This window comes from Macrosteles quadrilineatus, unplaced genomic scaffold (assembly GCF_028750875.1).
Source record: "Macrosteles quadrilineatus isolate MER2022 unplaced genomic scaffold, UCM_ALF_1.0 Scaffold_2__2_contigs__length_208266976, whole genome shotgun sequence".
Classification (NCBI taxonomy): domain Eukaryota; kingdom Metazoa; phylum Arthropoda; class Insecta; order Hemiptera; family Cicadellidae; genus Macrosteles; species Macrosteles quadrilineatus.
This window is the reverse complement of record NW_026542595.1, coordinates 179,630,554-179,652,232: the sequence shown is the minus strand read 5'-3', so window position 1 is coordinate 179,652,232 and position 21,679 is coordinate 179,630,554. Positions and strand designations below refer to the sequence as shown.

At 32.7% G+C, this 21,679-nt stretch overlaps 1 protein-coding gene across 3 annotated transcripts in view; it reads right to left on the bottom strand.

Moving 5' to 3' along the window:
- Positions 1-304: 304 nt before the first annotated feature.
- Positions 305-21,679, bottom strand: part of LOC128988205 (mitogen-activated protein kinase kinase kinase 11-like) — a 94,008-nt gene continuing 72,633 nt past the window's right edge. Inside the window, exons 5-14 of one of the 3 annotated variants that reach the window (XM_054409472.1) lie at positions 19,635-19,848; positions 17,356-17,457; positions 13,793-13,936; positions 9,638-9,857; positions 8,251-8,348; positions 7,668-7,873; positions 7,327-7,454; positions 6,595-6,821; positions 4,594-4,794; positions 305-4,128 (exon numbers count right to left, since the gene is read on the bottom strand). In XM_054409472.1, the coding sequence (XP_054265447.1) occupies positions 3,887-4,128; positions 4,594-4,794; positions 6,595-6,821; positions 7,327-7,454; positions 7,668-7,873; positions 8,251-8,348; positions 9,638-9,857; positions 13,793-13,936; positions 17,356-17,457; positions 19,635-19,848 (1,782 nt within the window). In that variant the 3' untranslated portion in view covers positions 305-3,886. The remainder of the gene's footprint in view (positions 4,129-4,593; positions 4,795-6,594; positions 6,822-7,326; positions 7,455-7,667; positions 7,874-8,250; positions 8,349-9,637; positions 9,858-13,792; positions 13,937-17,355; positions 17,458-19,634; positions 19,849-21,679) is intronic. The other 2 variants (XM_054409473.1, XM_054409474.1) reach the window with 2 other exon arrangements.

Genomic DNA, 21,679 nt, shown 5'->3' with positions numbered 1-21,679 from the left:
TCCATTTAGTAAAGTAAACAAATCAGATGATTTCCTGAATATTTCTTTGAACAGTAGTTTTGGAAATCAGTGTATGTAAAATTAAGATTTGCATACTATATAAAGATGTTTTTGTCTCACCCTACTTTGGATACAACAAAGATACAACTCAAAGTAGATTTACAATAAAGGAAACAAGTTAATATCTAACTGCTGTATCTTCAAAATGTTATTTTTTAATGGATTCATCAAACACAGCGAAAACAAATCAATTGTAAAATAGGGTTAGACATCAGAAAGGTGGGGAAATTAAACAATCTACAAATACTTATGAGCGGTTTATTTCCAATGAATATAATAAACCTAAATCGTTTTCAGAACCACCACAAATCTATGAATACGTTTGATTTTAATCAAAATCAAAATATAAATTTTACAAGTCTTTAAAAAAAAATTGCTTCAACACAATAATTTATAATATATACAGGTTTAAAGTGTATCTAATATTTACAGAGCACATTTAAAGCTAGTCTAGGTACGATATCTTGTAGTGATTCAACAACCTAAAGAGCCTAAGTGCAACGGAATGGCACGGTATCACATCTCTTAGGAATGTGAACAAATGGAATGTTTTACGATTTGTGAGGGAAAGTTATATTGTCATTTCAATTGAAAACTTTGCTTACAACCGACGGTCAAACCAGTCGTCTGTTGTAATTTCTTATCTGGTTAATTAAGTTAAGCATACTTACAAAACTTATAGCTACTTAATAAAATATATTAGTGAGTTATGTGCAAATGCTTTTAATTTTGCAAAATGTGAACATTAACATCAAACGACTCACAGTCATACAAAAAAGTAAAAAAGAATTACGCTAGTAACTTACTTTTCATGTCAACTTATTTTTGTGGTAAATAACATAAATATTAAGTACTTCGTGCCACTTTTATATAATTCACAACACAAGGATTTATTATACACAAAAAAATGTGTACATATGAGCAGTAGAAAAAAGTATTATTACTTTGATAAACCTATTTGGTAAATAAAACAAAAATAACAAAGCTTACAGAAAGTTTTTTGAAAACTTCACAATTGAAACTATAATCTCAATTACAATAATTAGAGTACAAGTCTAAATAAACAATATAAATACTTATAAAATAATCTCTGTATGTAAATATAAAATACAAAATGTATTTTGAATAAATAAAACATTAATAATTTTCTCTCTTTCTCACTCTCATTCTCCCTACATAATACTGTAAAATGATTGACTTTCATTGAAATACAGGTTGGACCTGATAAAAATATAAAATGTTAACAATTAAATTACACAGCAATTTCTAAAATCATAGTGGTAATGGTGAAATATGTCAACTTAACTAATTTCACCCTTTAGTTGACTCTGTGTTCAAATATAATTTAAATACTGTTTGGTAAAATGAAATAAAACAAATGAAATACTTTAATTACAAAGTTAAAACTGGCAAATACTAAAATTAAACCCCTTATCACTTTGAAATGATTAGTTTCCTTTGAAACTAAACAAAACAAAAATTTCTACAAAAAAAACCTTTATCAATAAAATATGGTTTTTCATAATGAACCTGTCCATGCATTTGTTTCAAAATTTGTTTGTAAACTTTAATATACAGTATCACCATTATGGCAATTTCATCATAATCAGAATTGTAATTAATATTATTAAAGCATCAATTAAACAATTGCAAATAACAAACTATTTTGGAACAATAACACTAAAGGTTCGACTAAACGAAAGAGTATTATGATTTAATACAAAATGCATCATGACTTAAAAACATTTTAACCAACACAACCAAATATTGTTACAACTAAATTTAAGTCTTAGAGTAATTGATTTACTTATTTAATTAATTAGCCTTGTGGCTGACAAAAATAATTCTTACAATTAAAGTGTTTAAGTTTGAAAGGAAGGGATTAGGGTCCGAGGCTTCAAAATACAAAAAATAAAAAGGGGGTTAATTCAAATTATTATTTTTTCTTTAATAATGCATACTTCATTCTGAATGTTAAAATGTACACAGTGAAAAACTATATTACTATAAAGATTACGGTATATTAGTGATCAATGAAAACTTCCAGAGTTCATTAATATGTACTGATGTCTTCATTACATATTACATGACATCCAATAAAATGTTATTGTGTATCTATACATTTAAAAATCAAGTACATTGAGACAAAGATTTGGTTTAGTTTATAAATAGTGCCAGCCCTAACTTAAAAAAATATTGAATGTAAACTATTTTACAATAATCTTCCTTTCAAACCTAAATAACTAATCTTAAACTGAGGTCTTTTATTAAAACACCCCAAGTTAATGGTTAAAAAAACTAACTAAAAATTTGGAATTAGGTCTAACTTTTTCTTTAGTATTAGTTAAGTTATTTAAACGAGTTTAATATTTATACCATATAAAAAGGTACTTAACAATAGAACATAATGATTGCATCACAATTAATTCAGAGCTTTGTGGGGTTGATTAATATAATTTACTGACTTAATACATCGATCTTTAAAATACTCTTTATATTGCACAAGTAAAAAAAGTACAAAAATTAAATCATAAATTATTGCACATAGTATCTTATACCATAAAACTGAAAATAACCGAGTCAAAATAAAAAAAAAACTATCATGCAAATAATCTGTCAATAAATAAAAATCTTGTAAAAACGATAAAATCAATAACTCAAAAGCTATAGGACTTATAAATCAGCCTTGTAGTATAATCTGTCTTTTTCTTAACTTGAAAGATACTGATGATTCATTCGTAGGTAATAATTTTAGGCATACCATGTACCATTAGGCCTTTCTCATGTAAAATTGCGGAAGTATATTTAAAAATTAATCTTAAGACCAAGCAAAAGCTCATCACAAGAAATTTTAGCCGATTGTAATTTTTTATTAGAAAACTATTTACACTAACGGAGAGGCGAAACACAAATTTGATGATAAACGTGGTGTTTTACAAGGCAAGCTTATAGAAGGGATAACATGGAAAAATATATAATATTCTGTGAGTTCCCTATCAGTAATAACTGTACACAATGTTGCTAAGCTGTTTAAAACCGACTAGATATAGAGTATTGTGGCTGTGCGATTCTCAGGCCTTTGCACTTGGAAACTGATGGGATCAACCAGTATCTGTTATTGGTTATGTATACAAAATATACTAAGATAACCCCAAATTAATTTCTGTCAGAACTGTATAAGTAAGTTATACAGTCGCACCTTTACACCTACAGTTTGTAGTTTGTGTGTTCAATTTCAGCTAAAAGCAATGAGAGTAGGTTGAAGGAAAAAATTGTTCTCTTCAGCACGATCTCTGAAGCAGTCCTATATCAGGATAAAATATCAGTGTTAAATGTCTAACCTTTTCTATATCTATTAAAAGAATGTTGAATATATTATCACTGAACTTCAATTTTCTCAGGCAATCTAGGAAAACTATCCCTTTTCGAAATAATTCCAACAAAACTTAAAACATAACAGAAGAATTTATGGACGCACTGCTAACTTACCCAATAAATGTGTTCCAGGGAGTTAACAGCAATGAGTAGTAGAATATTTCTATGCTTTATTCTGAAGAAGCCCCTTTTAGGGGTGAAATGTCAATGTGTTATGGACTTTTTGTATGCTGTTAACTGCCTGGAATTCTTTTCTCGGTTGAATAAGTTGTGTATCCATTCCATCCTCCCTTTAGTATTCTTCAGCTGGTGCATTTTTTCCAAAAACTAAAATCCATGTGATTCCAAATCTAAATCTTCCCAGTAAAAGTAAAGTCTTCCAAAATGTCTATAATAACCCAAGATTTTGTCAGTTTCCAAGTGCACAGCAGACCTAACGCCAGTTGTGATGCTATGATAGAAAGTCTCTCTCCAGTTCCGACACGGAGGGTCGTCGTGAGGGTCCCCGAGGGCGAGGCAGGGGTACCAGCCCTGCAGGGACGTCTGCGGGGTTGGGCAAGTCCAGCAGGTTCGTAGCAGTGATGGGTGAGAACCTCACACGAGAGACGGAGTTGGATGATGACTCCTTAGCAGACACATAGCTGGAGTCCTCACTAGTCAAGCTATCCGGGGGTGTAGGGTTGGTCGGAGTACCTGTAAAAATAGTAACATTAACTACCTTTCAAGTTTAGATGAACTTCCACGGGATTATCGTCCTTATGAAAGACAGTTGTACTGTATTTTTTATATCCTTCAACTCAATTGTCCTAATGTAATACTTTTTTAACAGTTATAGCCCTCTACATCCATGCAATTCTCATGTACATTGTACACATATAACCTGGACTTTCCTAGAAATCAGGATTTTCACTCAAATTCCACCAGAAGAGCTGCCAACTTTGTCCCTCGGTCCACAATACACCGCAATTAGGTAAAAAAATTATGTATGTAAATTTTCCTTTTGTAAAGCAAGAAATACCCATAGTTCTGTGACACCACAGTATTTCTTCAAAAATCATAAATATTGAGAATTGTACAGAATTTTAAGCTTTCTCATTCAAACTTAGATTACGCCAAACATCTCACATAATTAAATAAAAAACCATAACTTTGGGTTACCTGGTCCAGAGGAGGATGAACCGCCAGTGTTGTTGCGAGAGTAGTTGTATCTCTTGAGACTAGAGCGCAGTCTAGACCCTCCGACTTCCAATGTCATGGGACGCTCGGAACTTGTGGAGTCTATAGAGTTCTGGCGGGAACTCGACTTGACTGCTGGGGTTCTCGACCAACCGTAGGCCGTGTAATACTGCTGGTATTCCCCTGCAATACCAATTAACGTTATCATCATGTTTAACCAGAAAAAAAAAACAGTTTGAAGTTTTATTCTCATCCACATTTTTGAGTAATTGAGTTTAAGGGATGCCACCAAGAGGAAAATCACTCAAATGACTATGATAAGTAAGTAATTGACTGCACATTCTGGGATAACAAGCTAGCCTAGAATGGTAAAGAGTCAACGGTGGCAAATAAACACTATATGCAAACATTTAAATATTCCAATGTTACTGACAGCATTTTCAACAGAGGAGGGTTTTAAATTCACTCCTTCCTTGGTTAAAAGTGATGTAAGTGATAGTGGAATATTTAAATTGTTGTACACATATTTAAGTTTACTGTTTCTTGTGTCAAGGTGAACTCTGTCCCTTAAGCCATAAAAGTTTGAAGTAAAAGGGTCTAATTCGAAGTCACACACACAATAGAAATCACCAATGAATGAAATAAGGGAAGTCTAGTAGCAAAATTACAAATAGCAACCTGTTGTTTCCACTGAAGTCTTAACATAAAACACTGATAATGATGTAAAAAAAAAATTTGATCTTTAGATAAAACATATCTAACAATTAATTACAGCTACTTGTTCACAAAAGTTGCTGAAAGTAATGTTTCTGTGGTCATAAATACTGGTTTTTCTACTGGTAGGCAAAAATCTTGTTGTTCAAGATTCAGAGTGAGCAAAAGTAGCACTTCATTCCACCTTGAATGTTCTATTTGACTAAATAGTTTTCTACAGCTGGAACATCTATATCTATTTATTAATAGGCATGCATGTTTCTTTAAAACCTTTTTTCTCAGCTCGTGTGCATCGCAGGGAAAATCTACGCATACTGTTGGAAAGATATTTTCCTGTAGATGTGCAGAATCCCTTTATAAATTAAAATAGGCTCAAAAATAAGAACAAAAAATGAATTTGAAAACTTAAAAAAAAATAACATGGGAGTTATGGGTTGCCATGTTGGTGACGAAATAACAACAAAATATAAACAGAAAATCAAAACAAATTCCTATCACATGTTTTATTTACAGTGTGGGGTTAACACTGTACATTACATAGTGTAAGAAACGGCCATGTGGCCCTAACTTTGCCTGAATAAATATCTAATTTTTCATTTCATATAATTTTATTTTTTTTCATTTAATTTCATTTACATATTTTTGGTTGAGTTTTCGACCACTGGACGACTTCTAGTACTTATTTAATACGCAAGCAGGTTTTTTTGTGACAATTACTCCTCCGCAACTACTGAACCGATTGACATGTTTTTGGTGTCATTGGAAAGAGCGTAACGTGAAGTTGTGCAGGAAACTTTCTTTTTTATGAAAATAATTAGAGAGTGAGGCCCTGGGGCCCTTTAAAGTTTTGTATTCCTCCATAAGATTAAAATGGGAAACAAACATTGTTATGAAACTCCAGAAATTAAAATTGAGAAGAAGAACATATGTTAATTGTAAACAGTCAATAAGTTTGCTATTTAACAGTTTGCTACAAACATTTACTTTTGTTTGAAATGAAATATTTACTATTTGAATTTGAGTTAACGTAAATATTACAATGGGAAAAAGCGAGAGAGCCTGGATAAATTGATATAATCTGTTATGTACATCTTGAGTATTTCCATAATCATTGAGTTGAATCTTTTAAAGTCATGAGAAATTATGACTGTTATTCGTTTTAAAATAATGCCTGTAATACTTAGCAATTGCTCGAATTCGAGCAACAGGGACACTAGTATAAATAAAGGGTCTACACCAGCATTCAAAGTAAATCTATGGACTGATTACCAGGAGCCTCTCCCTCCAGACTGAAGGTCGGGTTGGTGCCTCCGCAACTAGATGTGTTGCTGACATTGCTAGGTGTGCGTCTGTGTGTGTACTGAGCTGTATGTCTGGCTCTCCCACTAGCACTGGCAGTCGTACTGCTGCTTACAGAACTGCTAGGGTTGTCGTAAGCGTACGGCCCGTAGTCACCAACCGATGTTACACTGGCCACGCTGAACTCTGGGTAGAGCCTAAACAGAGTTACACTAGTAATCAGTTGATACATTAAAGACTAGAACTATGTTGATTGTTCAGGTCAGCCAGAAATGTTGTGAAACTGCATTGAAAGTAATTTTATAACTGTAAATGGCTAAATGTTGGTACTGCGACCACAAGGATCAAAGAAGTATTCATAATTATCAACTGCAATCTTGGCAAAACCCATTATCAATTCCCTAAATCACGTTCTTCCTACAAAACAGCATTAAAAGGAAACCAATGGAATGCTGTCAATAAATATTTCAGAACACATTGAATCTTGATTTGAATACAGTAACTGTTTATGCTAAATACACCCAAAAACCCAAGACTAGTTTTATAATATTAATATTAAATGTGCAGTATTACCAGAGCTATACTGTATAAGGATAGTTCAGGTACTTAAAAAAATGAATATACACATATAAAAAATGATTTATCATAGGACGGGCAGATAAGTAAAAAGTGAAAAGTGGAGTAAGGAACTTGTGCAGTTACCTGTCAGCGTAGGGAGTGCTGTACTCGCTGGGAGGGTTGTAATAGTCTCGGACATTGTAGTAGTCCGGCCCCACCCTCAGCTCCAGCATACCTCCACTGGGAGCAGGAGGAGGGGGGTATGACACCTGCTGACATTCACAAACATTGTACCAATATAAACTTTATTTCTCAAAGAATATATATAAAACTATCAGGGCTAAAACAATATGACTTATTAAAACTCAAACTTTGATTAATAATGTCAAAATTGAAGAAAATTTAATTTTTGTTTGACTCCTTTCTAGGTAAGCGTGCAATACCTACAACAATTCTTAAAACTTAGAAAACAACTATCAGCTAACCTCCGCAGGTTCAATACTAGTACTGGAGCTCTTGCGGCGAGGCGACGGTGCTGGTGCAGGGGTGAGCTGTTTGAGAGGGGATGGCGTGTAGTGTTGCGAGTGTTGTGGTGAATCACTCGGCCAACCTACAGGCTCCGCCAGGGCAAGGTTGTTGAGCAGAGGACGATAGTGCTTGGCTGGCCCGTGGTACGTGTTGTGGGGGTAACCTGCGCAACAACATCCATTGTAGTTCACTATAGTTAACTAAAAACTAACTGAAAAACACAACATTAATGATGTAATGATTGGAATTGATGTTTTTGCTTCATGTAGTAAACATGACACTCTTTTGTTTGAAGTTGTGATGGCGATTTTGGTTCAATCACAGTAAAAAACCAAGTTTTCACGACACTTTAGTATCTAGAATCTGAACATAGTATCTGTGTACTAATCTTGCTGATTTAGGTTCTATCTCATCTGAGAACAACCTCCAAAAAGGTTGTGAGATCTTTTGTTTTTTACTAATAAGAATGTCTTCAATAACATGAACATTGAACATATTGGTTGTTTCTAGTGTAAAAAATAACCAAGCTGTAATTATTACCAGAACTACTAGAGAACTCATAGTCAGGGTTGAGGTGAGAGTTACGACTTCCACTGGAGTCCAGCCACCATCTGCGCTCCTCCGCCTCCTCCTCTAACCTGCAGAAAAAACATTAACATAAAATATTGGGCAAATCAAAAATACTTCACATCACATTTTTTTGTCCTAGAACGCTTGGGACAAGCCCGGAATTGTTTTTCACATTATTTCAGGCAAGACCTAGGGGTTGCAGCATTATGAGATAGATAAAATCCATTGGTGACTTGGCGGGATTTGAACGTGGGACCTCAGGGACCGCCGAAATCCCGCGCTCTAACCACTAGACCAGCTCGCTCCCTTCACATCACAATAAAGAGCAATATAATATGAACTGATAACAATAATTGATTTTTTCCCGACAAAAAATCATTTAGTTTCAAGAATTGGATACAAGTTTAAAATTACAGAAACTCGTTTTAGATTAGGATCGTGATTTTAGAAAAATTAATTTTTCAGATGTATTGGAGTCTTACAAAAATGTGTATTCAGAAAAAATAAGTTTTAAAAGGATAAGATAAGTCTGGCCATAGCTTCGAAGTATGTCGCTGTAACAGTATATTTCATCACTAGGAGCGAAAGTGGCTATTTTTGGTAAGCAATCAGGTTTTTGATACGCAATCATGTTTTTTGCAAGGCGCAGCCAAGCATGGAATTACGATTAAGAACCAAAAAGAAACGTTCGCTCCGTGGGATGAACAACAATTTTCATCATACTTTAGAAATAACCTTCTAATCGTTACAGAATTAGACCACATAATTTGAGGTTGTACAAAGTTGTAACCAATGTTTACATTTCTGTTGTTTACAAACGTAACTTAAAATATAGTATGATAGGCAGTGTTTTCTTAATGTGTTTTAAATAGTAAACAACATCATTATAATGTGCCATAAACAAATGTTGAGGTTAGCTAACCAAAAAATTTACCATATATTTTATCTGTTCCCTATTTAAAGTTACTCGAAAACAATGATTTTGTGAACAAGTTGAGAACTAAAAACGGCTATTTTCCGAACAGTATGATGAAAAATTAATTTCTTGGTTAAGTTATAATATTTAACAATAATGATCACCACCAATATTTACTAGGGGAAAAATAAGCATATGAGTAGAAGATGAGATTGTTGGTTTTGTTTTTGTTCTTGTCTTGTGAGATGATATATTTATTTTGATATTTTGACATGTTGCGCATGCTTTTACAATGATGTGATTGTTGCAAAACTAGTCATTACCAATTTATTGATTTCATTGGCAAAAGTTTGTTTAACGAAGGTGAAGAAGTATATTATTTTATCATAAAAGAATATAACTTAGATTGTTGGCCAACTTTAGATTTTACGTTCACTCTACCTGTCAGGTTGAAGGCGAGGGTGTATAGGGAAGGTATTCACGAGTCTGACATCATACCCCGCAGCAAAGCTAGCCAACATGGCAGCCATGTTGTACAGAACCATCTCCACGACTGACAGTTTTGGACCTTTATTCCTCACGTCCGCCAGGCCGTTGATCAGTGACGCCAGTGAACTACTGTCGTAGCCCCATTCACCTTCACTGGGGCCTCCCATGTAATCTGCGAACACACAGGGATGAATGGCTAAAGTTACCCCTGGAAGGGGGATCGTTGGCATAAACAGTTTCCTAGTAAATTGTAATTTACAAATAATACATGGTGTCTCATAAGAAAATGTTCACACTTTAGGAAATAGCTCTACAAAACATATTAGTCAAGAAAAAAATTACAGTTGTCTCAAAACACTTTACTCTAAGTATACATTTTTCATCTATGTAAAAAAAATTGAGGTTTCAGAATGTCATTCTGATGCATATAAGACCACTGTCTGTAATCAGAGATTTGTAAATTGTATACAAAGTTTAACTGCAGACATATAGAAACTTTATGTCTGCTCAGAGTCAGTAGCAGGACAGAACCCTGAACTCCGCAATATTGTTAAAAACCAGAGGAGTATTAAACAATTCATAAAAACTACCAGTACCTTTTTGTAATATTCTGAATTATATCTTCCTTTATTGTTGTAGACACCCAATCCTCATTTTGTAATAAAATCAGTTTAAATGGTCAATCTCTTCTCGAAAACCCCAAACAAATCAATGTCAAAGATGGACATAATGTAAGACTAAATTACTTACGTAATCCCGTCACAGCTCAATAACATTTATTGTCAATTTAGGACATGTTTTGATATTAAAACACCATTGTCAGCTTGTACTTGTAGAGTTGATTAGTTGTTAATATTGTCGGAAAACACAGTACGGCAAAAACAAAATATTAAGGAAAAATTTAAAAAACCATTTAAACAGGCCAGTTCTAACAAAAACTGAACTGTCTTCAAAGAGTTAGCAAGCCCACTCTTCATTGGTATTCTAAATGGGTTGCCTCAAACTTTTTGAGGCTTAGGCGAAGAATCAAACTAATAGTAGAACTGATTACCGGACATGGGCGGTTCAGGAAACATTTGCAACATATGGGTTTGTATGATGACGAACCAGTCTGTAGGTATTGCGGTAGGTTATAGGAAACAGCGGATAAGAACCACCTCTTTGATTGTGCGCAATAGTTCGACTATTCGGATGAAGTGCTTAATTGTTTTAACCTGCCCCTGTTGGATAAGATAAGAAAAGCTAAAACCTTATATGGTCATCAATATGTCTGAAAAACCCCAAGTTAAAATATATGAAAAAAAAACAGTTTCACATTAGGCTACTGTAAGTTGAGGTTGAAAGAAAACTTTTCAAACAACCAATAAAAAAGAAGGATTTTTAGGTGTATAAAGTGGTACCTCAAAATTCAATATTTTAGAACCACCCAGTGTTTTTAATAGGTCCTTCAAATTGTGTCAACAATTAGTTTAATATCTACTATGTTCTTTGGAGTATGAACTTAAATTTATTGTGCTGTTGTTTTTCAAAGTAGATCAAGTCCCTTTAATTATAGTCATAGATAAAAAAGTGTTTTCCAACTTACCTTTGCCACATCAATTTACTTTTAGTTGAGTTAGGTTAAAATGGTTAGTAGCAGTTTAAGTTTTTAATCACAATTACAGTTATTTGGATATTTATTTATTGACGGACAAACCATTTTATAAAAAGATAATGAATTCAACTTTTTAGGCTTCAGTAATGAATTTATAATAATAATAATGTCACGTAATATTCTTCACAATATTTTTATTATTGTTCTTCCTCAGGAAAGACTTACTCTTCTGTTCCTTTCTTCAGATAATTTTGAAGCAGATATGTAATAAAATGTAATCCTTTGGAATTGATCGTATTGTGATCCTTCGGTGGTCTCCAAACTTTTTTACCAAATGGCAGCATTGTCAATTTTTGGAGGAAAGGCGGGCTGGACCGTTTCAGCGTAGAAAGGTACCCCCCCCCCTTTAAATTCCCAAACAAGGGTCTAAATTAAGAGCTCAGCCGTGATTTTTGACATTTCTTGATGATTTTTTGGTTATTTATATAAATATAATGTTAAATAACCAAAAATTCTTTATGTTTTTGTGCGAATGATGCTGTGACCAAACCAAACAAATAACATACCTCACATAATTTTGTATGAGAACATAAATTTTGTTAGCCATATTTATAAATTGTCATAACATAAGTAATCCCATAATTATTTGATTTCTTAGGAAAGTTAATATTCATTGTGCAGTATACCGTATTTACTATGATATTGAACAAGTTAGACTTAATTTGAACTGATTGTTCATGTGCTTAAGAATTTTACAACTTTTGAATAAAAATAATCAAACTAAAATTGTAATATTCAAACAATCTCTTGTACAATAATGTTTGATATGAAATATTAAATTAAGCTTCAGTGAAGTTTAAGCTTGGTGAGTGTTTTTTCATCATGATTATACCATAGATAAATCATACTCCCTATTATACCCATAGTAATTTTTTACACGAATACACTTGAAAATAAATTGCCTTAAATCCATCACCAATCATGGTTTCAACACTTTCTGGTGATATCAAGCCTGTATGAATATATATACAATACAACATATTGGATTATTACTTTTTCTGAGTTTTCTTTGCATTTATTTGTAACAATTAAAAACTGAAGTCAATGACAATTTTAATACTAAATAGTTCAGCCTTAAAATGGGTTTCATTGAAATTATAAATTTGGCACAGTTGTCAGGTTTCAAGAAAATAACCATTTAAAAATAAATCTGAGCTCATTTACATTTTTTTTCTACGACACCAAATTTGTCTATTACACTTTTCTCAGTTTCAGTGCAACTAATTAAACAAAAACACATAAAAACAATATATGACTACAAGAATGCAAAAATGAAACGGCAAACTCAAACAAAAGCTGTGCAAAGTGAAAAAAATAAAACAAACGTGGTACAGAATATTTTCAAAAGTAAAATTTTATTAGCGATAAAATATCATAATACATTATTTGTCTACATACCACCACCAAAACAAGGCAATTAGTGAGTTACAATAATAAAGGAAAAGTCAAGTAATAAAATAATATACAAGCACAAACACTACAATAGTTCAGCAAAGTGTGGCACTCTTTTTATAAAATAAAGTTTATAAACTAAAATGTCCATTTCCTCTTTGTAATCTTTGGAACTTCTAGCCACTACATGCGAAGGTCAAACAGTGAATCTGGACATAAAAATAACATTACTTATAAATTATCAAATTATTTTTAAATAAAAATTTTAAATTACCCACCACCTCATAAAATTGAAGCAAGCACTGCAGGAATATAAAAAAAAACCCTCCAATAGTTTTTTCATAGGTATGTATCGTAGGAAACTTGATAAGTTTAATTCACTATGCATTAGCAAAGTTTAAAAAAGTAGTACTGTATAAAGATTTTGTTGGCCTATTTGGAGTAGTATTAAAAAAAAATCTGAACAACAGTTTACGATTTAAAAAATATTTTAAATGGTGCAATATGAACTCCCAATACTGACTTAATATCATGTATAAAAAATAGAGAATACAAATTATATAAAATTCCACACCGTTAACATATTAATTTTTAAAGAAAACTGATAGTTACGTTATATCTATTGAGAGGAATTATAGGCAAAAAATGCCCATTAAAGTAGGACAATTAATTTTCATGTAACAAAAAAACTTGAATCATGATTGGATTTAGAGGTGTGCAAGCCTGAGATTATCAATCAAACTTAGCTCGAGTCGAGCTTTTACAAAAAAAAATTGAGTCTTGAAGAATTTTTTAGCTGAGCCTTTGTATACGACAAACGTGTCAAAATCTCATTACTCAAAAAATCTCAAAAATCGCACACCTATAATTGAATTGATTATGTATCTAGCTTACCCAGTAACATTATAAGTAAAAATCATGTTTTAATCTTTAAAAACATTGATAGACCTCGACGAACCTCTATTCCTCACTCTGAAGCGTGACAAAGAAACTACTGTGAGCAACTCGGTTAGTATTAGAGCAGAAAGCCCGCCACCTTTGCACCATGGAGCTTCGCTCACCTAACAGAGCACGGGGGCGTGAAGGCTTCTCCAAGTTAGGCGCACTTTTGCTCCAGCGCTTGGGTCTGGTCATTATCTGGCCCCTCTCCCGCTGGTGACACGTGCTAGGACCCCACGTCTTGCCTTTCACTCCGTCAGCCGGCACTAGACAGCGCCACACTACTGTAGTCTACCACTACCACTACTACATCCATCCGCAACAGGGTGGAACATCAGAAAACGGTATTTTTGGAATAATAGGAACATTAGAAAACAGTCCACTTGGAATTTTTGGGACATCAGGAAAAGGAACGTTTGAATGATTGGGACATTGGAAATATTGGTATAAGGAAAAACATCCTTTACTTGGAATTTTTAGGACATTGGTAATACGTTTATTTGGTATAGACTAGTTGAAATATTCGGGACACTGGTAAACAGTACATTTGGGAGATAAAAGAACGATATATTTTTCCCATATGGGACATCAAAAATGGTATATTGGTTACACCTGGAAACAGTGTATTATATTTAGAATATTTAAGACATTTACTTGGAATATTTGATATTCAATAAATAGGTCAAAATGGTAGTTTTATCATTCGTTTTTTTTGGGGGGGGGGGGGGGTACAGGACAAATCCCGAATATTTTCATTTGACATATCAGAAACGGTTTATTTTGTTGTTTTTTGATCAAGTAGAAATCAAATTTATTGAGGACTACTTTAAATATCTAACAATGTTATTACAATTATAAATGGTTAAAAGGTGGAAAAACAAACGTACAATTGATACTTAATGATTGCTATAAAGTATGAAAAGGTGTAAGAGGAAACAATTTAGGAGTTGCGGATGAAATGTTGAGTAAAATAAATCCCTATAACTAATTTAGCTGTAATACCTAAATCTGTAAAAAGTGGTGGTAAAGTTACTCTATACTATACTATCTCCATAAACAACTCTGAAAACCCTTATACAAAGATAAAACACATTAAAACTAGCTAAAAACTGTAATGATGTATAAACAAATAAATGGTATTGTACTGTAATGATGAAAACTATAATTACAAGTTTGAAATATTATGGTACTCTTGTAAAAAATTATAAGATGAATTAGCCTTCAGAATCCCACTGCTTCTTAAACTTGTATTTTAAATTGCGCTTAGTCTAGGTGAGAACTAATAAAATGTTATGTTAATGTAAGAGAAATATAGTAATTACATTTTAGTATTTAGATAAAATACAAATAAAACACTTTCAGCTTATTTAGTTTTCTGATAAAAAGAAATTGACGGTATGCTGGATACTATGGATTTTTGTTATTTGTCACTTATTTTGAAGCAGATTTCAACGGATTCCCTTGTAAAAATGGTTCCAATCACCCTAGCAGTGTATTGATACACAAAAGAAGATCTAAATATTTAAATAACAACTGCAAAGTCTTCAAACAAGCAATGAGATTCTAAGGTTAAAATAGGAGAAATGTTAACAGGTACACTGCAGATTTGATGTACAAACTAAAACTATGATAAACTCTAGTATACTTAGCCTAACTAAAATACTAAAACCATGCAAAAATACAAACATGACATGCTAAAAATAATATGAAAATCATGCCCAAAACTAAAACAACGACATAAAATAGTGAAATGCTACAGGCAAATAAAGTTCAAAACTGAATAATTAAAGAAAAACACTTATGATGCAACAAACATAATTATAATAATTATGCAAGCATAATTATGTTGAGATCAGTGAAGTAAAGAATTAGATTTGAGCATAAATAGTTAACAATTTTAAAACGATGGAAAATTTTTTAGTAAAATTATCTCTGGGTAACTTTAATTTGTGAGACTAGAAGTGATGACTACAATGATTTATCTGAATTGTATTCTTCATTTTTTGAGGTGTGTAAATGATTGGTGAAGTTACACAACAATCCAGTCCTGTTTTCAAACAAACTAAAAACTAATTTGAGCTAACATATTATGTGATAAATATTGGTTATCAGATTTCTTACAGATCTAAATATCATTAGAAAATAGCATTTAAACATTTTCAACATGTCATATCTGTATGTTCTACTTGTAAAATAATCTGTTATGTAGTCTTAGCATATTTATTTTCAGTAGAACCACAACAGTCACCACAAGAAAATAGTGTGTTCTGGGAAAAAGAGCTTTATAGGTTGATTATGCAATCCATAAAATTTTCATAATTTGAGGCCTATTTAAAAGAGTAGACTTCATAAAACATTTAGGTGTTTTGATCATTCTGATAAATGTATTAGTAGTAGATAAATGCATTTTTTTTACATAAAATTCTCTTTGAGTTAGTCAAATCTGTGATTCTACTGTATTTGATGTTTTTTTCTTTTGGAAGTATCTTAATATAAAACTAGACAGCGGTTTCCTGACTTTATCTACAGCAATGTTCATTTTAAATGGTTTAGGAACAATCTATAAATAACTATCGTCAATATAAAGACATTGGAAACAAAACCCATCTGTGTTTCATTCTGCCTTAAAAACAATAAATATACAAAAACTGTTGAAAAATGGGAAAAATTCAGTAAATGGTACTGTTGCACTTTGTTAGAATTTATCCAAAATAGAAGGATCAGTTAAGGGCAGTCAAATAATCATAATTAAAAGAGTCTTTTACAAATATTCTTGTGAGAATTTAGACTATCAAGAAGAAACAAAATGATAGTTCATACTATGGGCACAATACTTAATTACCTGGTTTTAATTTTGGAGTTTTAAAGAATACTTTTGGGATTATAGGTTATGTTAGCTTGATTCCAAATATCTAGGAACGTGGTTCAAAGTTTTAAGAGAACTAGCAAGTAGCTCAGAAAACCGCTGTAGCTTGATAAAACCTAGATGAAATAATAATAAAACCCACACAGACTTGGAGAAAAGAACCATTGTAATTGGAAAAAATCACAATTATTTAAACACAGGGTTTAAAAAAGTGAACCTAAAGTCTGGACCACGAAAGTTTGCAGTTGAGAGAGGAGCCTATTTACCACGTGAATTCGAAGGAGCCAATGAGGACAGTGCGGTGTTGCCAAATCTAATAATTCCAGCTGATTTGAAAATATTGTTTAGTATTTTAATTAGTGTCATCAAAGGGCGATATGGCAACGTCACACTAGCCTTGTCTTGTGAACTGCAAACTTTCGTGGCCCCAACTGTAGTGGTTTCTATAAATAAGTCAAGAACAACTTAAAACTTTTAACTTGACATGCTCTATCTCACAATAGAATATTTGTAGATTACCTTTGAAAAACAATTTTAGTCCACAATCTCTCAATAAATTAATTATAGATCTTTACTAATCAGTTGAGAAGAAGTTGATATTTAAATTGTTCTTTACCAATAAGGGAAAATGCTACAAAGACAAACATATTTTTGAAGAAAAACTAGTAAAATTAGCAGTTGAAATTTACTAAGTAAAGGGGTAAAACTTCTAATTGAAGACCTCCCCAAGTCTGTGTTATCTGCTTATTTAGTCGCTATCTTCCGAGTCGAGTTTCTTGTGAGTTACAGAGATGACACTAAGGGAATGTAGAAACTCACGAGCTATAGCCCTCAGCCGAGAGATGCTGGGTGAACCGGGTGGTGAGTTGGGACTCGGGTGTGACTTGGGTGTGTGCTGCACAGTGATGGTGTGTCTGAAATCTGCAACCGAACAACATAATAAATAAATGCAACCAACAACAGTATTTTAGTTTTTTGCAACTCTTTATCGAACAACTTGCAAATAGACTAAACAAATCACTTTTATCTACATTAGTGAACAAGTTAAACAACATGAACGCCTACAAGTAGAGGAACAGTGACTAAAGACTAAAGAAATGCTACTTCCAATATTTGTTTTTTTGTGAATAACCTTACATTTAACAAATTTTGTTTGAATATAAAAATGTTTTTGATTGTTTCTTTAAAAACATTGTATTACATTGACCTTTGAACTTTTGTGACTGCCGGATTGTCACATAAACATAACTTAAGATAAACAATTTATTGAGCAACATTTTCTCTCGTTTCAAAAAGTGCCTCTTTTCAAACTAGTTTTGTACAACAAGGTTTGAATTATTTTAGACAAAAACTTGTTTCAAGTATTGAGTATTTTAACCAACTACTTGAGAAGAAAATCTCTCTAGCGTTTGACGCAAGTACTTGGTGTAAAGTATATTTATCTAGATACTTCAGTGAAAGTGGATTTGCGTCAAACAGTTCTTATCACAAGAAAATGAATAAATATTACAAAAATAAATCTAATGAGTAAAATTGTTTTGATGTACTCATGGAGCACTTAGGTATACAGGGTGTTTTTTTTTAAACTTCCATCTTTATTAATGTAAAAACCGCAATAGATAGAAATATGCAGTTGGCGGGAATCATCTATTGACGTAGGGGGTACAATTTTTTTTAATTCAACGTTTTTACATTCACATTCCCCCCCTTTCCCCCCCTGCCCCCAACTTATTTTTTTTAAATAGCAAGGTACCCCTTGTGACATATCAAATAAAAGAGCATGAAAAAAGAAAATTTTTGATGAAAAAAAATTGAAAATCGGTTCATAAATTTGTGAGATATTACCCCCCTCCCACCCCCGGAACTTAATTTTTTTTAAAGCAAGGTACCCCTTGTGACATATCAAATGAAAGAGCATGAAAAAAGAAAATTTTTGGTGAAAAAAATTTAAAATCGGCTAATGAATTTGTGAGATAATCCTCCCCCTTTTCCCCTACCCATAACTTGTTTTTTAATAGCAAGGTACCCGCCCTTGTGACATATCAAATGAAAAATAAATTTCACCAAACATTTTCTTTTTTCATGCTCTTTCATTAGATATGTCACAAGGGGTACCTTGCTATTAAAAAAAATTAAGTTCCGGGGAAGGGGGGGGGGAAATATCTCGCAAATTTATGAACCGATTTTCATTTTCTTTTCATCAAACATTTTCTTTTTTCATGCTCTTTCATTTGATATGTCACAAGGGGTACCTTGCTATTTAAAAAAATTAAGTTGGGGGCAGGGAGGGAAAGGGGGGGAGTGTGAATGTAACGTTGAATTCAAAACAATTGGGCCCCCTACGTCAATAGATGATTCCCGCAAACTGCATATTTCTATCTATTGCGGTTTTTATATAAATAAAGATGCAAGTTTTTAAAAAAACACCCTGTATACATGTAACATTAACAATTTCATTGCTTACACCTTTTTTAATGATCGATTAGTTTTCCCAACTTTTGAGCTCTGCCCATCTCAATATGTAACTATTTCTTGACTATTTTCACCCTTCCTTTGACAAACAAACAATTGTTAGCTAAAAATCTGACACAATATAACACTAGTAAACTTTCTCGTAACCATTCTTCATTTATTATTTATTTAAAAAAAATATTGTGAAACTGTATAGGTAGTTAAGTCTTTTAGATTAAATTGTATAACTAATTTTTTATGCTTTAACACTATTTATGTATATAAAATGTATAAAGTGAATATAGATAATTTGATTTGATTTAACCTCACAAAAAGAAGCAAGACTGCTAATACTGGGATGATCAAGTATCTATAATTGATTAATTAATTTATCTTTTACAAGGGCACTAAAGATGGATAAAGTATTGACTCGCAAACTCGGGACCTGATAACCTGTCAGTTTTCATTTATCGATGAATCGATTCATGGGGAGTTAGAACCGGAATTAGAAACAAAAATCTTTGGAATCTTTCCGCGGAAAAAAACTCCAGCAAAAATGTAAGTTTTTGAACTGATTTCTTTTAAAAGGTTGCTCTTGAGCTTCTTCCATTGAAAATAGGAGAACACAGGCATAAACAAACACTCACCACTAGGGAAGCTGATCTGCGGCTTGGGTTGTTTCAGTTTCCCTCTTCTCTTCTTGGGCGTAGGTGTCTGTTGTGTGATGATGATGTGTAGTTCTCTCTGTAGCAGATCGATCTCTCGTCGAGCCAACTCCGCCTCTCGCTGTTGTAACTTCTGCTCAACCATCTTCTGTTCCAACTGAGCCCTCGTCAACTCCTCTTCTCTGCATCGCAATTCCTGAGAGAAAAACTGTCTTTAGTAGAATATCTCATTGGGTTAATTCAACTTTAAGATTATGTGGACCCCACTAAGTTTACGGTATCTGTTGCTCTGTCCATGCCGTGCCAGCTTTGCCAGGGAAACAAAACCCCCTCATTACCAACACCCCCCCCTGCAAACTCTCCTTAATTTTAACAGCTTATTAGTTAAGGTTATCATAGTTTCATATAAAATATATGCTGATACTTTTAAGTTGGATCAACCCTTACATTTGATATGAAATTAAACTATATCAGATATATTAAACACCAAACTATCGATCAGGTCTAAATAATTAATATACAGAGGTTATAGAATGTTATGGCACAATGAGGAAATTGTTAGCTCCATCAAAGCACAGCCCAGCCAAGGACTTCAATATTCATTCACACATTATTGTGTAAAATCCTCATGTAAATTATTTAGAACTTGACTTGACAGTATTGCGAGTATTACATTATCCACAGCTTAGGGGCTAAACTATGCAGGTTGAACTGTGTTGCCTTACATATCCTGACAAAATACATTCATTAAGTAGGGTCAGGTCAAGATGACTGGAAATTATAAATGCCACCTAGAATTTCAATAATGTGACAAGATACAAACGTCGTGGGCAAATAGTGTTCATCAGCTGGTGTCTTCCCTATCTCCCTGCATCAAATGCACACCCCTCAGCCCCTCACATAAACTAAAAGCCAACAAAAATAATGCATTTTTCTTCACACTAAATACCACCATCTAAGATACAAATGATGACAGTGTAGTGGCCATTAAATATGTTTTAGTCTACAAAAACCAAAATTATAACCAACTAGGAGTTAAAAAATTTGTTTGTTACCATTAAAGGTTAAAAGAAAAAACCCAAAACTAACACCATACTTTAAAAATTTAAAACAAAACGAAAACATTAATTACTTGCAACATTAAACTAGTTAGTGAAGGTGAAGGTTTCAAAGTCTACAAATGTCGAATGTCTACAAAAGGTCACAACATATGTGTGAGGTGCCATTTGAATCTGACCTTCATCGGTAATTAGGTGAACAACTACTTGAGCAAGTTTAACAATAACAAACCCAGCAAAGGTTAAGATGAAGGTGAGATGTGCAAAATCTGAATCTAAAGCATGTTTTATCTACGATAGGGCAACCACTGGAAAATTACCCTACAACTGATAATAATTGTGGTTTGACTTTGTTTGTAGCATCAACATTAACAGGATGTTAAATTATTGGGTATGCAAAAACAATGTCTAAAAATGATTCAAAAGTTGGTCATTTTATTCAATTTTGCTTTCAATAAAAGACTAGCAGAATTTTGGAAAGGAGATACAAGAAATGAAATTAAAAGATGGCTGATCTTTATTTAAATTTGAGTCTCTAAAAATTGCTTTGTACACTTTGTGTTTCAAAACTTTTAGTTTTAACAACCCTAAGCTTTTTACTGTTAAAAGTTGCCTCAACCAATTTGAGAAACGGTCTTGTAACAGAGGAACACTGGTGATTAATCTGTGAATATAGCTTAAACACTAAAACCAAGGAGATAACAAAGAAACCATAGCCTATATCAGTAAAGCTGAGATACAATTATAAAGCAGCTAGCACAAAACCTCTTTTATCAAAATTATAGGTGTAAAGGTTTTTAAAAAGAGCGAGAAATAATAAGAGCCTAGTAACATTTTCTAACAGATAATTAAAATGCAAGATTGCAGGAACCACATTACATCAATCCAATGCCCAACAGAAAAACTAAGTACAACCTAAGCCATTACAACAACACAATCAACAATCAATCATGCACACATTTAAAATCA